Raw genomic sequence first — 16,607 nt, forward strand, 5'->3', positions numbered from 1 at the left:
GACTATCCTCATATCTGGTGGATGTCTGGCTGTTCCATGGTGAGATAAGTAGCCCCCAAACAGTTTCTCCAGAGGAGTAACCTTCCTTACCTGATGTAGAGAGACCTTGTTGAAATCATAGAGAATTCAGTCTTTGTCAAGACACATCTGACACAGGCACGTATGTTCAACTTCATAACATGCAATTCACCTCAGATCCTTGCACTGCTGTCATATTATTGACTTCTTTTTTCCACTGCACATGTTTTTCATGCTAATTTAGACTCTATCACTTTTTCTCTTTTTTTTTTCATGTTTGCATGTTCCCTTGAATATCGGAATAAGATTGACTAGGATATAGACATCATATGGTGGGACTTCTGTTGGGATGCAGAACTAGATAATAGTTGCAAATGCAATTAAAGGTTAATTAATTCAGATCATTTAATCACACATAAAAATAGAAAAATCTTCTAATCCTTTGACTCAAATCGTTGGAGTTTTCTTCTGTTTAAGCGATAGTATCTTTCTTGAAAAGTAAAAAACATTTGTGTCTTTATATTTGTTTAAAAGCCTCCTAATGCATATAAGGAGTGAAACAAAGAGATAGGAACTTTATGCTTTAAATACCATGTCTAGATTTGCTGGAGGGTTTTTTTTCTGAGGGCTGAGAAATTACCAGGATTAATGACGTCCCATGGGACAGGAAACTGATGTGGGACCAACTGAAGGAAGATTTATTTATTTGCTTGTTTGTTTGTTTTTATTTAATTAGGCTGCCTAAAATGTTTTTTTTTTTTTTTTATATCTACTTTCTCCGCAAAAGGTCTAGTGCAACACTAAAGGAATTTTAATACTTCCTTTTCCTATGAATTTGAGTTAGGTATCATCACAGAGTGTGTCAATCTCACAGGAGTAGCTTGTCAAATTTTGTGGCTTTTTACTTAAACTGAGTTTGGTTGAACATCTGTATTCTAAGGCTGAGGAGAGATGCAGGCATCATCTGTGCAGCTCTTGTCTCATCTTGCCCATGCTCTCTTGAAAATAAATGATGAATGTGGAGAACCCTTATAAGGACCAGTTCTATTAACGATGTTTTCAAATCTCTTGTTGGAGCAAGGTCCTACCCTTCGAAACCGTCGATCAAAATAAGAAAACTCAAGAGATAGAGGATATCTCTCAGGAGACAAAGGAACCCCCAGCCCTCACGCAGAGGGATCAAATTTCCACAGCAGTAGGAAGTAGGATTTGTAGACCTTAGAGTTTAGAGTGAGTAAATTTACAGCAAATAAATTCAGAATAATGCAGCATAGGCATGATGTGATTACTAAAGCCATGTGCTTTAGTAATATCAAATGTGTACAAGCAATTGTCATACAAATAAAGAATGAAAATACAGATATCTATCAGAAGAAAGACAGGTAATTGAAATCAAGAGTAAAGAATACCAATAATGAAATCTGCCTCTTTAAGGCTGAAACCTCATCTAACTTCAAAGACTGTGTTCTTCTTTTCTTGAACCCATGTGTGTGAAGGAGGCTTCTATCCAAAGAAGTCTGAACTGTTTCTGTGACCTTATGGGGGTGCTGAGCACATCTTTTACTTTCTCAATAGCTTAATCTGTGTAAGATATGTCATTTATATTATTTGGTTATGATCTTATCATACTAAGTAAGACTTGTATCTGTTAGGTACTTGGCACTTGAGCTGTTTTTCCACGTCTAAAAATTTACAAGACTTGTCTGTGTCTTGCATCTTTGGTATTTTCTGATTTTGTAACTTCTCAGTTGAGTGAAAGCTAAATTTACCTAAGCTGCTTTTAGTGACTATTTGCCTATACTAAACTCCTGTTTGTGTTCTGATCCTATTCCTTATCTAATGGTTATTGCACACTGTTTCCCATCTTACTCTATCTGCTCAGTAACCAGGATGGAAGGGCAGGCGTGCAGTGGTTTCTGGCACAACAGCAGAGACTTTTGAACTGCCTCGTTTTTCAAGTCCCTCCTGGTCTCAGAGGTAACAAACCTCCCTTTGGAGATGGAGTGCACTTGAGTTTTCATTTGTTCCTGCTTCAACAGCCAGACCAAAGGTTTTCAAGCATGAACCAGATGTTATCGGGGTCGGTGTGATCCCGTTCTGCAGACTGTTTGAAGGTGCCGGTAGCAGAGCTCCAAGTAGCACTGAGGCTCTGCCCAGAGCAGGTGAGGAGTTCCTGGATCTACTTTGCCAAGGAACTGCTTGTGTGATCCAAGGGAACAACCTTTTTTTCCTTTCTTGCATATTGAGTGCTTCTTCAGCTCTTTTGTACAGTGAGGCGTTGATTGCTTCACGAAACTAAAATAGTTAAACTTCAGTAGTTTTTCTACCAAAAAGTAAATTACAGCTGTTCTTCTGGAAGTGGTTAAGAACTCCCACTATCCAGTCCATAGTAGGCTGGCACCAACTTGTGCCAAGAGCTACTGTCAGTGAAATTAATATTGTTCCCAAGAGGTCACATAAGAGAGTGCTGCCAATACAAACAGCAGCGCTGTAGATTCTCAAGCTGTTAAGGCTGCGATGAAAGCTTTTTTTAACTGGAGCTGGTTCACCCACCGCAGGGGCCGCTCCCACTCTCTGAAAACCTAGGAAGCAAGAAAAGCAAAAGTTGGCAGTTTTATTCACGATGTGTTGTATTTTCAGTGTCCTGAACTTAAGAGTGGGGCTCCCCTGGCTATGTGGCTGGTCGCTTGGGTGCTTTTAGCCCTTAGCATGGCCAGTCTTTACCAGTGGGTCTCAAAGTGGTTTGCAGAGCAGAGTGGTCATGGTCATTCCCATGACTTGCTGAAGGTTGGGATCACATCAGATTGAGGAATAAAATGGAGGTACATCGAACAGTCTGGTGCTTTGTTCCAATAGGTCTCTGAAAAACCAGACAATGGGTTTCTTAGAAATAATGTCAGTGTTTTGTTCAGGTGACTCCACTGGCAAAGGCAGAACACGTGTCTTGTACCTGAAAGGAGTAGCTGTCCTCTACTTCTAGGAATAGGGTTTGAGAAATTACTGGGTGACCTACCTTTTCTGCAGGCAGTGGTAAATGTGAAACTCTTTGAAACAGGTAACAACAGGGACATTACAAACATACCTTTGCACGCTTGCAAAACCATTCATGGACTATTTGTGTGCAGCTCATGCCAAAAAAAGCCCCAAAGGGCTGCCACAAAATAGGCATTTAACAAATAGTAAACTGAACTGATGCAATTTACTGTGAGGTATTTTCATAAATCATAATCAAACCGCTGAATTTTAACTGTGTTGGTATTTTAAACATTAAATGTACTGTAGTTATTGAAATCTATAAAACTGGCTCTGTATTTGTAATCTCCTGAATAAATTAAGATTTTAATGGATTTTCTTATTCAGTAATGTGTATACTATATATTGACATTCCTAGCTATTTATCGTCAGCATCATTCACAGCTGATTTGCAGAATATTTGCCAGTAGTTGAAGTTTTGTTGCAGCATCTGTGTTCTCTGAAGTAGCTACAGCAGTATTAGGTATTTTTTCCCTTCTGCTGCTCATTACAACTCCGGTGGCAGAGGTGAACATCCCTGCAGCAGGGTCACAGGAATGCTCCTGAGCCTGGACTGGGGGAAATCACCTACTTACCCATCCTGATTTTGCCTGACACCAGAATTACACCTGCACGATGGGTGGTTGTTGCTGACAGGTGAGAAGAATGACTTTTAAAATTGATTGTCTGCTTTAAAACTTTCATGGTATAAAATCTCTGACAAATGTAGATTGCTGAAGGCCAAGTTCTGGCACTATTATTACCTGCAGTAATGTTGACAGCAGAAGCTGAGACCTGGCACCTTGGGTAATGTGATGGGGAGAGGTTCTGGTGAAAGGCTAAGATGAAAATATGAAATTTTTAAGAATCTTGTTTTAAACACAGGGCGCATCTAGAAAAGTGTTTCTTGTTGTTCTGCAGCTCGAGAGACTTTCTCTCCCATGCCTGATGCAGCTGGTTGGAGGAGCAGAATTAAGTTGTCTCTGGGAGTGATGAAGCAAGAGGGAATTACAGAGTAATTTGGGTTTGAAGGGACCTCTCAGAGGTCGTCTGAGCAGGGCTAACTCCAAAGTGAGAGCAGTTGTACAGGGTCTTGTCTGGTCAAGTTATGAAAACCCCAGGAAGGGGATTGCGCAGCCTGGGCATTAATTCTGTTGTTTGACACACAATTTCTCTGTGAAATTTCTTTTTACCAGTGCATGTTTGTGAGTCAGGCTGCCTGGCTTGCAGAATGTCTTTGCCAAGTTCATGTGCCATCCTGCTTTCTTTTTTTTATTTGGAAAGATGTCGTGAGAAGGTATTTTGCTGGCAACAGAAGAAGTGTGCCAACAGAGGTACTTTGAAAAGCTTTTAAGTATGCAGACAATCTGCATTTTCCTACTCCTGATCTCTCTTTTCACTGTTGTGTTGATGTCTTCATTTAGATCTATCTGAAAAGAAATGGTAACCTGTCACTGGGAACATCTTTTTAATTACAGTGTGAAATATCTGATGCACATTCTTTTGAAAGCTCCAAGTAATGTATTATTAAATGATAACTTGCATCATTAGAAATATTGTTGCCAAAAAAAAATTTAATAATCACAAAAAACCCTCCACCCACGTGCTCTTGTGTGCCCTTGTGTCCTCAGATCAAAACCAAACTAGATGCTGATGGCCAGGAATGATAGAATACGAAGATGGTCTACTGTTTTTATTAGATGCTGAGTTTTAAAGTGAAATAACTGTAGCAATACAGCTAAATTTTTACTGCCACAGTCTGTACAGTGCCTGTTTTGTACTGTGAAAAAAGGGAGGATGCTGCTTTCCTGTGAAATGTTGTTGACAGCCTAGAAGAGTGAAACGCTCTGGGAAGCTTTTTAGGTAGCATTAAGGAAAGGTAAGGCTGAAACAGCAAACTAGAACACAAATGCTGCAATAAAGTAAGGTTAATGAAGGAACACAAATAGTCAATTAGCTGTACTCTGCATATTTTAATGTTATATAAAGCATGATTAAAAAGCAGTAAAACTCTGATTCTTTCCCCCTTTCATATTTAATGAACTCTCATTGCAAACATGGTGTTAGCACATGAGTTGAATATATCCATAATGTTTTTGTAAGAAAGAGATGAGAGAACTTGTTTAAGCCCTGTTTCTATATTGTAAACTATGGCTGTAGCCCATGTAGCCTACCATGGATCTATGGAGTTAAATGAGATGGGATTTCTGTTTTACTCAAACTGATGACTTTGTGAACATGAAGGTGGGAGGTGGAGTTCCCCATTACTGACATTTTTTAATTTTGTTTTGTCATTTTTTGTGGGCACAGCCAACTTCCTTTGTATGTTGACAGAGCAGGGACGGTGAGGATTTATTAGGCGTGTTTTATGCCATCATTCCTTGGATGGTTTTAATTCAGCATAAACAAGTGCTTCCTCTGAGCACAGCTGTCCCTTCCTGCCTCCCTCCACATCCCACCGCTTTCCCCTCTCCCCCTGCCTCGCTAGTGATCGTGCTTGTGTGGCTCCCCAGTGACTTGGAGTGGGGGGGGGGGGGGAGAGGGCGTCACTTCCGCCTTCCCGTCAGCAGCGGAAGCGGCGGTGCGGACGTGAGGCGGGGCTGCGGGAGCGGGGCTGCGGCGGGGACGGAGGTGCTCGAGCGGCGGGGGGCCCCCCGGGGTCGGGGGGGGGGGGGGGGGGGTGATAATCTGGGTTAAAACGAGCCAGTTTGAAGCTATTGGTACTCCAGTTTGGTTCAACACGTGGCTTCACAAAACACAAGAGGTAGCATAGAGCAGAACAGTGGTGGGGATGGGAAGGTGAAGCAGGGGATGGAGAAGGGGACACAACTGGCTTGTCAGTGGCCTCGTTTTTTGGTTATTTATGGGCCATGGAAACCCATCCTTAGCAGGAGAGTGGTATTCCTTTCCTTGAAGGAACAGAGGATTTCTCTAACCTGAGCATCCCCCTCTGCCAGTTCACCACTCCTCCCTTTCTCTCAAACTGAGTTGCCTTCAGTGGGATGCTGCAGCTTTATTTGGTGCTCAGGGTACGGACAGAGCACGTTTGGGCCAGTGATAGTGCCTTCCTGAAGCAGGAATTTATCCACAGCTTTTCTCCCATGACAGGACTGAGGAAGAGGGAGGAAAGCAACCAGCCAGTCCTGCCATATTGTCTTCTGTAATACACTTTTCTATCATTAACTCCTTTTGGGTAAAGAAATGGGCATTGCAAGCAAAATTTGTTTTTGTGCACTAAATTACACTCCTTGCTAGGTGATGGACACTTTCAAAGTGGCTGGTTTATGCAAGATTACCAAAAAAAGAGTTTTGGTTGAAGCATAAACCCATTCAGCCATACTTAGTTTGCTAGATACTAGACAATACAGAAATACTTCTAAATGCATTGCTTTAATGGCTGTTGTCTCAGAAATGTCTTTAAACCTGAAGAACATCTTTACAAAGAGCAGCTGTTTTCTTCACACATCCCCTTTCTGTTTTGGGGGAGGCAAAAACAAACCATGAGTAGTGGGTTTCCCTTTTGTGAAATAACTTATTCGGGTTCACTGCAGGTTCTCTTTATACAGAAAACAGGCAAGAATACACTCTTTGCTTTCCTTTCACTAGCAACCCATTTGGCTGTCTCCAGAGAGCTTTGCAGGCTCACCTGGGAACCCTACATGGCAAGCTCTGCTGAATACAAATGTCTCTTTTTACAGTTTTTTGACCTTTTTATGCTACGCCTAAGTGTATGAAGCTTAAGACAATCAGAAGATCTTTCCTTTATAAAAAAAAAAAGTCTGTCTTTTAATAAAAGTAATTCCTATAGAGTTTGATATTTAATCTTAAATAAATATTAATGTGGAGAACTGCTCCATTGGTTGTTCTTCGTTATCTGTGAATTCTGACAGCGGGTTTCGAGAGGAGCAGTGGGGGAAGGTTGGTTGTTATGAATATTGTTTGGCAGAAAGTCAGGCATATTCTGCGGTTTCATATGAATGATATCTGCTGAAAGTCAGCTAGCTTCCCAACCAACTCTGCTCACTGTGCCTTAGCAACCACGGGGAAAAATCTGCTGCCACATGGAAACGGATTGGGATTCATGACAACACTCCCTCCATCCAGCCACCCTCAGACAACGGTAGCATTTCATCTACTGAGCACAGCACCCATATCTTATTTCTGCTTAAACCTCCTATAATTTAGACAGTAGCAAGTGATGTCGAATGCAAAAATTTGAAGGTGGCAAAGCAATAAGCCAAATTATTCGGTAATTTTCTTTCCCTTCCCCCACTTCTTGCCTGGCATGACTAAGCACTGGGGATGGATAAATGAGCATTTACTCCTGCAGAAATTGCTGCCTTCTTGTGTTGCAGGTTGAGAGGAGGGTGTGTCGGACAGGTAGAGCCCAGCTTTGTGCCAGGATTCATGTTCAGATCAGGGCTGGAGTGGAAACTCTCTAATTATTCTAGCTGCTTGCTTTTAGCAAGTCCAGCAAATCTTTTGGAAGAAAAAAACCCACAGGCTTTCATCAGTTGTAACAGTTGCAGTTGTTTCTATAGCTATTATGGCATTATCATTGTCATGGTTCGTAATGAGACAAAGATTCTGTCTAGGAAAAAAATAATTACTTTTTGATTTGTGTGTGGAGGGGGAGAGAAGCCTGAGGGAAATTAAGTAAATACCCCTGGTGGATTTTTTTTAATTTTTCCTGAGCTACTGTATTGTTAGAGTTGAATGATTAGTAAAGAGAGAAAAACACAAACATATGATTGTATTAAAGCTGAATCCAAATTCACTCTCAATCTGTGATCCTTTTCTGTACTCTGTGTCTCATGGTTGGAACGTGAGAAGTTTCCAGCATGAATACTTGTGAAAGTGTATTTTAGGCTTGGATGCTTAAATGCTAGTTGGAAATCTGTCTGAATATGTAATTTCCTTTGTGGTCACATTAGCCAATTTAGGATTCAGGTGTTGAGCAGTTGCTGAAATCCCCCTGTCAGGAAATAGAAGTGATCTCGTTACCAGGTAGTCTGTGCTACACCACGTGCATTTCAAAATGGGATTATTTTTTTTTCAGTCTATTTATATTTAGAGAAATAAGCCCTGACAGAGGACGACACTGAAGTGTTTGCTTAACTTTAAGCATACTGAGTAATCCTATTTGGAATGCACAAGTGTTACACTGAATTCTTTAGGGACACAGTGATAGTGCCCTGAAACTATGAAACTATCATGGGCATGTTTGCAAATTAAGCCTTGATCAAACAGACAAATATTTATGAGCATATTGTGAACTGAAAAGAAGTAAAGTTTGATTGCACGTTGCAAACTCTTAATGTGGCATTATACTTAATTTTTGTTAATGCAACCAGTTAAAAACCTAGTTATTTGAAAAACTTGGAGTGGAAGCTTAAACAATTTGCTGGGAGGGGAAGAGCCCTGATTCTGCCTCATCTTGTTTCCTTTAGGTTAATATAAATCCTGCTGTAAAAGAGTCAGAAAAATGGATAATCTTGATTAATCAAAAAAATGTTTTACTTCCCTATTTTTGCTAAAGCTATACTTTTCTTGCTAGCTGCACAGGAATGTCAGAAGCCTTTAGGAAAAAAAGCAAAACATTTGCATCCCACATTTGAAATTATTTTCTTATAATTTCTATGGCCTCTTCTGTGGTGTTACAGTGTGACTTCTAGTGTAGACAGGTTGCTGGCTGCTATAAATCCCAGCTGAGGAAAGCACTTGAACTGGAGCTCCAAGCACTCTTGCTTTGTTTCCTCCTGAGCGTGATGGGGACTAAATTGCTAGCAGATGTATGGAGCCTTGTTGATGCTGCCGCGGCTGCAGCTCTGGTGACGGCGGAAATATTGGAATATTGGCAGTTGTTGGAACAGCCTGGGCAGGAGGCAAAGCACGGGCAACTTGTAGGCAAGTCATCCTCTGAAGCTGAGGCCAAAGTAAAATCCCAAGATCAAAAACCAAGGAGAAAACTCAAATGTATCATCATGAAGCATGACTGAAAATGTGCTCTACAGTGTCTTTAGCCCTTGATTAGAACATTAACCAGGTTGTAGTAAATGCATAGGGAGTTGCTATAGTGGAGCCAGTTCAATACTCTGGTGAGTAAAGAACTAAGTCAGCATCTGACAGTAAGACACAGCTTGATCTTTCCAATGGAGACCAAAATGTGCCTTCATTAGCACACTTTGCATGTCATGCAGTATGTCGTGGGGCAATTTCTATCCAAACCTTTCAAAAATCAGTTTGTGCTTATATTTTAAAATATTATCATCAATATCTTTACATGCTTAGCTTTAAATAATGGCAGAGATTCTCAGCTTGTTTAAAAAGATTGCCACAACGCAGGTGGAGAACCGTACACTTGGCCTTGTTGAACTTTTTGGGGTTCACATGGGTCTGCTTCTCAAGCCTGTCAAAGCCCCTCTGGATGGCATCCTGTCCCTCTAGGCTATCAGTCACATTGCACAGCTTGGTGTCACCCACAAACTCAGTAATACCAGTCCTGGACCCCTGTGGGACACCAGTCGTCGCTGGTTTCCACCCAGACATCAAGCTGTTGACCACAACTTTTTGAGAACAACCATCCAGCCAATTTTTTATCCACTGGGTGGCCCACCCCTCAAATCCATGCCTCCCTACTTTAGAGACAAAGGTGTGCGTGGGATGGTATGAAATGCTTTGCCAGGTGGATGATGTCAGTTGCTCTTTCCTTATCCATGAATGCTGTAACCCCGTTGTAAAAAGCTACCAAATTTGTCCTTTTTGCTGAGTTTGGTCTGACGCTGTTGTGTAACTGCACCCTGCAGTAGCAGTATTTTCTCTGGCTGAGGCTCAGTGGTCTTCTGAATGCTGGGGACTGGGCCAGTGCAATGCCCGGGGCTGTAGCTGGGATCAGCTTGCTGATGATAATGTCGTTAGCGCCAGCCTGGGAATGGAGCAGGGAGGGGGGGAAATGGATGTATGAGTTTCGACCCTGCTGCTGCAGTGAGTGAGGCTTGTTGAGTGAAAGACTTGGACAGGGCCCAAGTGAAGTGGTGGTATGTAGGGCTGCTGCAGAGCCGAGGTGTTAATGACGTGCTGGTTAGGACGAGTAAGTGGGATCTGAGGCAACGTTGCGCTCTTACGGCGTCTTTGTTGGGTGCAGGAGAGGGGACTTAAGCTTTTATGTTATAGTATTTCCATATGGAGCTACTGTTACGCATGGAACTACACTAACATTTGTGATGAGCGTGGAAGGGTAAACAGCGTTAGAAGCTTCTGTGGTTTCTTGTCACTTCCATTCTCATTCTAAAAATACAGTAACAAGAATATAGAGGGGGAAAAAAGCAGGTGGCATTACTGAAATATGGATTCTGTATTTCTTACAGCATGTGAAGGATGATTTTTTTTTTTTTTATGATTACAATATACCAAGTGTGAATTGGATTCTTCTCAAAGAGAGGAATTAATTATGCTGCCTACAAGTTGGAATAATGTGAGGGAGCACCACACAATCCTCCCATTGTGCTGCCAGTGCACCTGCGTGATGTCTTCTGTTCCTCTTCCAGACTTCTTTTAGGCAATATTTATTTGTGTCTTGTGTGGCTTGTAGTAAGATAGAAGTTGCCAGTAAGCATCAGAGTAGACAATATCTTGTCTTTTAACACTGACAAGGTACGGAAGTGTCATGGTGAGCAAAGGTGGGGTAACCTGACTCGCAGAGATGTTTATCCTGTCTCTGTTTGCCTTCCAGAGTTCTGGTTCACTGTTAATTATATAACTTTAAATCCCCAATCTTTATTGATCAGCGGTAAGGTTTTGGCATTTGCGTTGCCTTTCTGTGAAGAGTTATGTGTCCTTATCCTTTGTGTCTCCTCAAATAGGAATCCTCTCTAATTTCATTGAGTGATCGGTTATTCTCCTGTTACATAAAACAGAGCACAGAAAGCCTGTCTTTTCTCTGTGCCATTTCATTATTTTCTATAATTGCATTATGTCTACTGTAATCTCTCCTTTGTAAGGTAAATATTCACATTCTTCTGTGACTCTTCTCATATTAAAATTTATCCCAACCCTTTATTATTCCTACTGTTATTATTGTCCAAATCCTGTCTAACATTGGAGAGTCCATTTTTCGAGATGCTGTTACCAGTGCAGCATGTGGGAAGGCAGAGATAATGCTGATCTATGTAAGAGCAATGTTACCTCCCTACTGGTCACCAATTTATTCCTCATTTATCCTAATATTTTTTTTTAACTACAGTTAAGAATTTCATTTACAAGAGTGGTTTTCCTTGAGAAGTGTTCTGTGATCCTGAGGTGTCTTTACTGAATTTATAAAATTTGCTTTGAGAAGTATTATAGCACGTGTAACTACATGTTCTGCCTCTAGCACGTGCTACTTTTAGTGTTGAGCTTATCATGATACTATCTTTTCACCTAGCTTTTTTAGGTTTATCTTGAAATTTTTCACTGTCATTTCTGGTCTTTCCTGACCCAAATAGTTGTGTGTCGTCTACAGACATTGCCATCCTATTGCTTATCTTCTTTTCCGGATCAAGAATAAATATAGTAAACAATACAGAACTGAGTTTACCAACCCTTTTTCCTGATGTGAAACAAAATAATTTGGAGACTTTGGTTAGAACTACACAGATGATTTGATAATTTTTTTTAATTTAGATTTCAATAGCTAAAAGCCCTAGATTGCTGTGATTTTTTTTTTTTTTCTTTCATACAGAAAACAGAACAAAACTAAAACTCTACCAAATTGTCTTACAGACCCTGTCCAGAAGAATTTCAAATCCCTATTTGGAAACTCCTTCAAACAAGGTACTTGTTAAGCTTCTTTTAATTCAGTTTCATCAACATATTCAGAATCCTTTTGCTTAACCTCTTAATCATAGCTTTGAGGACACTTGGTAATGTGGCCTGCAGTTAAATCCGGTTAACAAGTTATGATTTGTGTGTTAGAGATTGTCTGCTTCTACTATGGAATTTACAAACCAAATTGTTGTGAATTCCAGTGTGCGCTCACTTCCCAGCTGTTTAAATGATTGCCACTGTTTAGCTTACTTTTGGACTATTTGAGAGCTCTGGTTTTGCACCTCACAAGACTTTACTGTCTCAGGACTGTTTTATATCCCTCAAAAGATTCCTAAACAAAGGAGGCAACAACAAAAAAAAAAGTGAAAATTCAGCATTGGTTTTCTTTCAGGTTAGTTATTTGAGTTATTTGTGTTACTGATGTGTTTTGGGGGGAAGGTGAGGAATCATCACCACAGAAGCCTGAGTTAAATTTCACAATAAGGATTGGTATAGAGAGTCCAGGTGGAACGTGGTTTTATGGAAGATGGAGCTGGGTCCTGTTTTGATAGACGCATCTGCAGCCTTGAGGTGAAAGGTAGAAATGTGAAAAGAAAGGTGAAAGGTCTAGGGGAAGTCAGAGGTGTGTCTGTTCTGCAAGACCACGTCCTCCTGGCAAAGTATGGGTGACCTGACCTGTAGCTATCACAGGATACCTCCAAAGTTTCTGAACAAAAAGAAAAAAAACCTATGAGATGGTGTTTCAACGTGGTGCATTAGGCTGGTATTAAATTATTTAACCCAAATACCTATGGAATAATGTTTAAATTTCAACTGTATTTGTGTGGTTTTGCAATGGTTAATATAGTCTTTTTGCTTTGTTTACATTTGAATGTGTCTGTTCAAAGGTGAAGCTGAGGGATAGTGAAACCTCTGCTTTTCTAAGGCAGCAAAAGTAAAAGCAGTCCAGCTGGTGGGGGCATTTGAAACCCACGGTACTGCTGGGGATGGCAGAAGTTGGGGTGGGTTTACTATGAACCCCCTATGAAACCCCCTATGAAACCCCCTATGCATTTGCCTGCTTGCTTGTTGTTCAGCTGGGGAGCAGGCATTGCTCAGAGCGAGGGAGCTGACAGTGCCAAGGCAATTTACTACAGCAGGAATAAATCCCTGTTTGTCACATTTTTCAATTTCTCTTTTTATTCAGATTTATGGAGAAAGTTCTTCTTGTGCTGGGAGAGCTCTCAGGAATATTTTCACTCTACAGGCGTCTGACCTGATTAAAGACAGGGTGTACCTTACTGGCATTTGCAGGTAACCCGAGATCACGTGTTTTAATCAACTTGATGGGTTTTATTTGCGTATGTCTATGCCATGATTTGACAAGAGAGTTCTAAGAGTGAGAATTTATGCGTGTTACTAAGAGTCAAGAATATTTTCTAAAAAAAAAAAAAGTGTTAAAATACATGAGATTTTAAAGATCTTTTCTTATGTTACTTTTTCAGTTGCCAGAAAGCAGCAGTGGCCTGATTGTACGTCCATTAATTTAATTGCTTATGATTTCATATGCAATTGTGTTTGTGTGTTATTTTGTTGAAAAGAAAGAGTATTAAATTCAAGTTACAGAAGTTACAAAAGAGATTAATTGGATTCCTAAGATTTAGTTACACAGTGATTTTTTGCATGTAATTTATGGAATTTTTCAGTAATGAATTGATTTTCCATTTGCGTTGCATTACATCATAAATGCTTCCTCCTATTTGCAATTATGCCAAAATGTGCAGGTCTCTGTTATAGCACCATTCATTCATATCCATATTTAAGGAAAAGTCACAACTTCTTGGTTTTTTATGATTTAAAAAGATAAGTTTACCAGTAATGTGAAAGATGAAGCATATCCTAGAGCAACACTCAAGGTCTTATCCATATATTGTGTAGCTGTATTGCTTATGCCTGTGCTCAGAGAGGAAATAAAATCCTGAGGCTAAAAGCTGGATTTTATTTAGTTCTTATACATCTTCGGATATCTGTCTGTATGCAGCACAAATTGCTAAAACTACTCCATATTGTAAAGTGCCACATGAATTAAGTATGTAAGGGAACTTACTCATCTCACATGAATTCCCCTTATTGTAACTAGGGGCATCCCCTGAGACTTGCCAGAATAATTTTTTCCCTAGAAATGAATAGGATTACAGAAATTAGTAATTGAGACAAAAGTTTTGCCCTGCTGAACAAAAGTGTTTGCTTTTAATAGCTTTTAAAATGGAGCACTTTATAATAAAGGAGCATTTTAGCATTACTGTGGTGTAAGAAGTGATGTTTTGCTTATTTTCAGGAGAAGCTGTGTTGGGTCGGAACTGGTGGACTGGCTTTTGGAGCAGTGCCCTTTTGTTAAGTGCAGATCTACAGCAGTTGGAGTCTGGCAGCTCCTCCTGGATATGGGCATTATATTGTCAGGTCAGTCTTGATAGTACTTTTAGCGTGAGGAAGAAACTTCTATCAGTTTCTCCTGCATAGGATAGGACTCATGCTTTGATGGGAGAGGAAGAAGGGAAAAGAAAAAAAAAAAAAGGCAGACTGGTCAATTTTTCTTGACAGTTGTTTGTTTTACTCTCTCTTCCATAGGCTCAACCTTTCATTTCATAAATACCAAAGATGAATTTTTTTATTTTTTTTTTCTTCTGGAAATGTCCTTCCTTTTGCTTTTGAAAATGTAATTACCTATTACCAAGTTGCAGACAGTGTGTGTGCCTTTTCCGGCCTATTATTTTTTTTCTCCCCAGCTCTTTTCTTAGCAGCTCTTTAGTCACTGGAAATCATGGCCTTGCCAGATGACTTCTCTAGCTATTAGTGATTTTCTCTTCCTCTCTCTGTTTTTCATAGTTTTAGATTACAATAGATTGAGAGAGGATTCAGCTCCTTGAGAAGGTGGCATCTAACTGGATGTCCCCACCTTCCCCACTAAATTTAGGGGTTAGGTCCAGCTAATGTGGTTGGCTGTAATTGCACCAGTAAGCAGCCTCTGGAAATCTGATGGACTTGACTTTGTAGCTGGGACTACTTAGGTAGCATATGCAACCCCGGGGTCATAGACACTTAACTTTCCTCCTTGCAAAAAGGTGAGGTGTTTTGAAAGGTTTTTGTTTGTAGAATCATAGAATGGTTTGGGTTGGAAGGGACCTTAAAGATCCTCAAGTTCCAACCCCCCTGCCCTGGGCAGGGACAGCTCCCACCAGAACAGCTTGTTCAAAGCCCCGTCCAGCCTGGTCTTGAACACCTCCAGGGATGGGGCAGCCACAGCTTCTCTGGGCAACCTCTTCCAGTGTCTCACCACCCTCACAGTAAAGAATTTCTTTCCAATATCTAATCTAAATCTCCTCCCTTTCAGTTTAAAACTGTTGCCCCTCTACTTATCACTCCACTCCCTGATAGAGTCCCTCCCCATCTCTCCTGTAGCCCCTTCAGGTACTGGAAGGGGCTCTAAGGTCTCCCCGAGCCTTCTTTTCTCCAGGCTGAACAACCCCAACTCTCTCAGCCTGTCCTCATAGGAGAGGTGCTCCAGCCCTCTGATCATCTTCATAGCCCTCCTCTGGACCCGTTCCAACAGGTCCATGTCCTTCAGTACACTTAAAGGTTTTCTTCTGCTCTAACTACACCGACAGTATGTCTGATTGTGCAGCCTCAACAAGGGCTGAAGGACTCTCCCAGTCTTCCATCCTGGTACAACCCCTGTTATGCCAGGGAAGGTGACAGCTGTTGCACTGGTGCATCATCTTACCCAGGTCTCATCTACAGATCCAGTAGCCCTGAGTTTGAGGAGAAGCTGGGGTAATGATGGGCTGCATCCATGTTATTGAGCTTTGTTTACTGGTGCCTGGCCACTAGTGAGAACAGATTAGAGGCCAATGGAAATCGAAGCTCAGAAACCTGAGACAAGTGGAAGGCTTTTATCCCCTAATTCTGAACTGATTCCAGAATCGATTAAATTCTCAGCAGTCTTAATGCTTCAATTTCAGGAGCCTGGAGATCTTCAAATTGAGGTTTTAGGGTTGTCCTGTTTGGATGCATTGAGTGAAGACGAGAGGGCAGGATTGCTTCTGTTTGTGATCCACTAGCGCTACGTGGTGTTGCACCTCAGCATTAAAGTCAAGTGCAATACAGAATGTGGTGGGGACACAGAACCTTCACGTGGAAAAGGTTTAAAGGCTATCTAATGTTATTTTTTTCTAACAGTGGACAGACAACTCTATTTCCAAGACAGTTACACTTTCTACCAGTTCTCGGCAGATGAATGTACCTACCTTTTCTGTGAATTTGAGAAAGAGGAAGGATGGAAGAATGGAGTAAAGCTCCTGCTTCAACTGCTGCCATTGTCTCCTCCCAGGATTGACATGTGTAATCTGTAAGTGTGTGAATACAGCTGTTTGCAACTTTTGCTGACTATTTTGTGAGTGGCTGGCTTATAATGACACTGTTTACCCCCAAACCATGGTGCAAACGAACCAGCTTTCACTTCAGAATTGACAAGATTTGTTGAGGGGGACATTTCATCTGAGAAATTGTGGGTAAATAAATGAAAGCACTCGACTTGAGGCTTTTGGCATATTGTGGTTCTCATGCATTAGCTTGCTGACTCTAGCTTACTGTATTACCTAGGCAAATGGCTTTATTAGTCTTTGGTCTCTTACATTTGGAGGTTTGGCAGGAATTTGGCAGCAGGCATGCTGTGGAACTGATTGGCTAGCAGATCAGATGCCCTTGTTCTGTGTCAGGATCAGCCATCAGATGGA

At 41.0% G+C, this 16,607-nt stretch overlaps 1 protein-coding gene across 1 annotated transcript in view; it reads left to right on the forward strand.

Annotated features, from left to right (window-relative positions):
* RAPGEF5 (Rap guanine nucleotide exchange factor 5) overlaps positions 1–16,607 on the forward strand; it is a 179,989-nt gene that overhangs the window by 31,498 nt on the left and 131,884 nt on the right. The window contains exons 3-6 of the mRNA XM_014937639.1: positions 11,791–11,841; positions 13,022–13,128; positions 14,153–14,274; positions 16,051–16,219. Of these exons, the coding sequence (XP_014793125.1) occupies positions 11,791–11,841; positions 13,022–13,128; positions 14,153–14,274; positions 16,051–16,219 (449 nt within the window). The remainder of the gene's footprint in view (positions 1–11,790; positions 11,842–13,021; positions 13,129–14,152; positions 14,275–16,050; positions 16,220–16,607) is intronic.

This window comes from Calidris pugnax, unplaced genomic scaffold, assembly GCF_001431845.1.
Source record: "Calidris pugnax isolate Ruff unplaced genomic scaffold, ASM143184v1 scaffold11, whole genome shotgun sequence".
Lineage (NCBI taxonomy): Eukaryota > Metazoa > Chordata > Aves > Charadriiformes > Scolopacidae > Calidris > Calidris pugnax.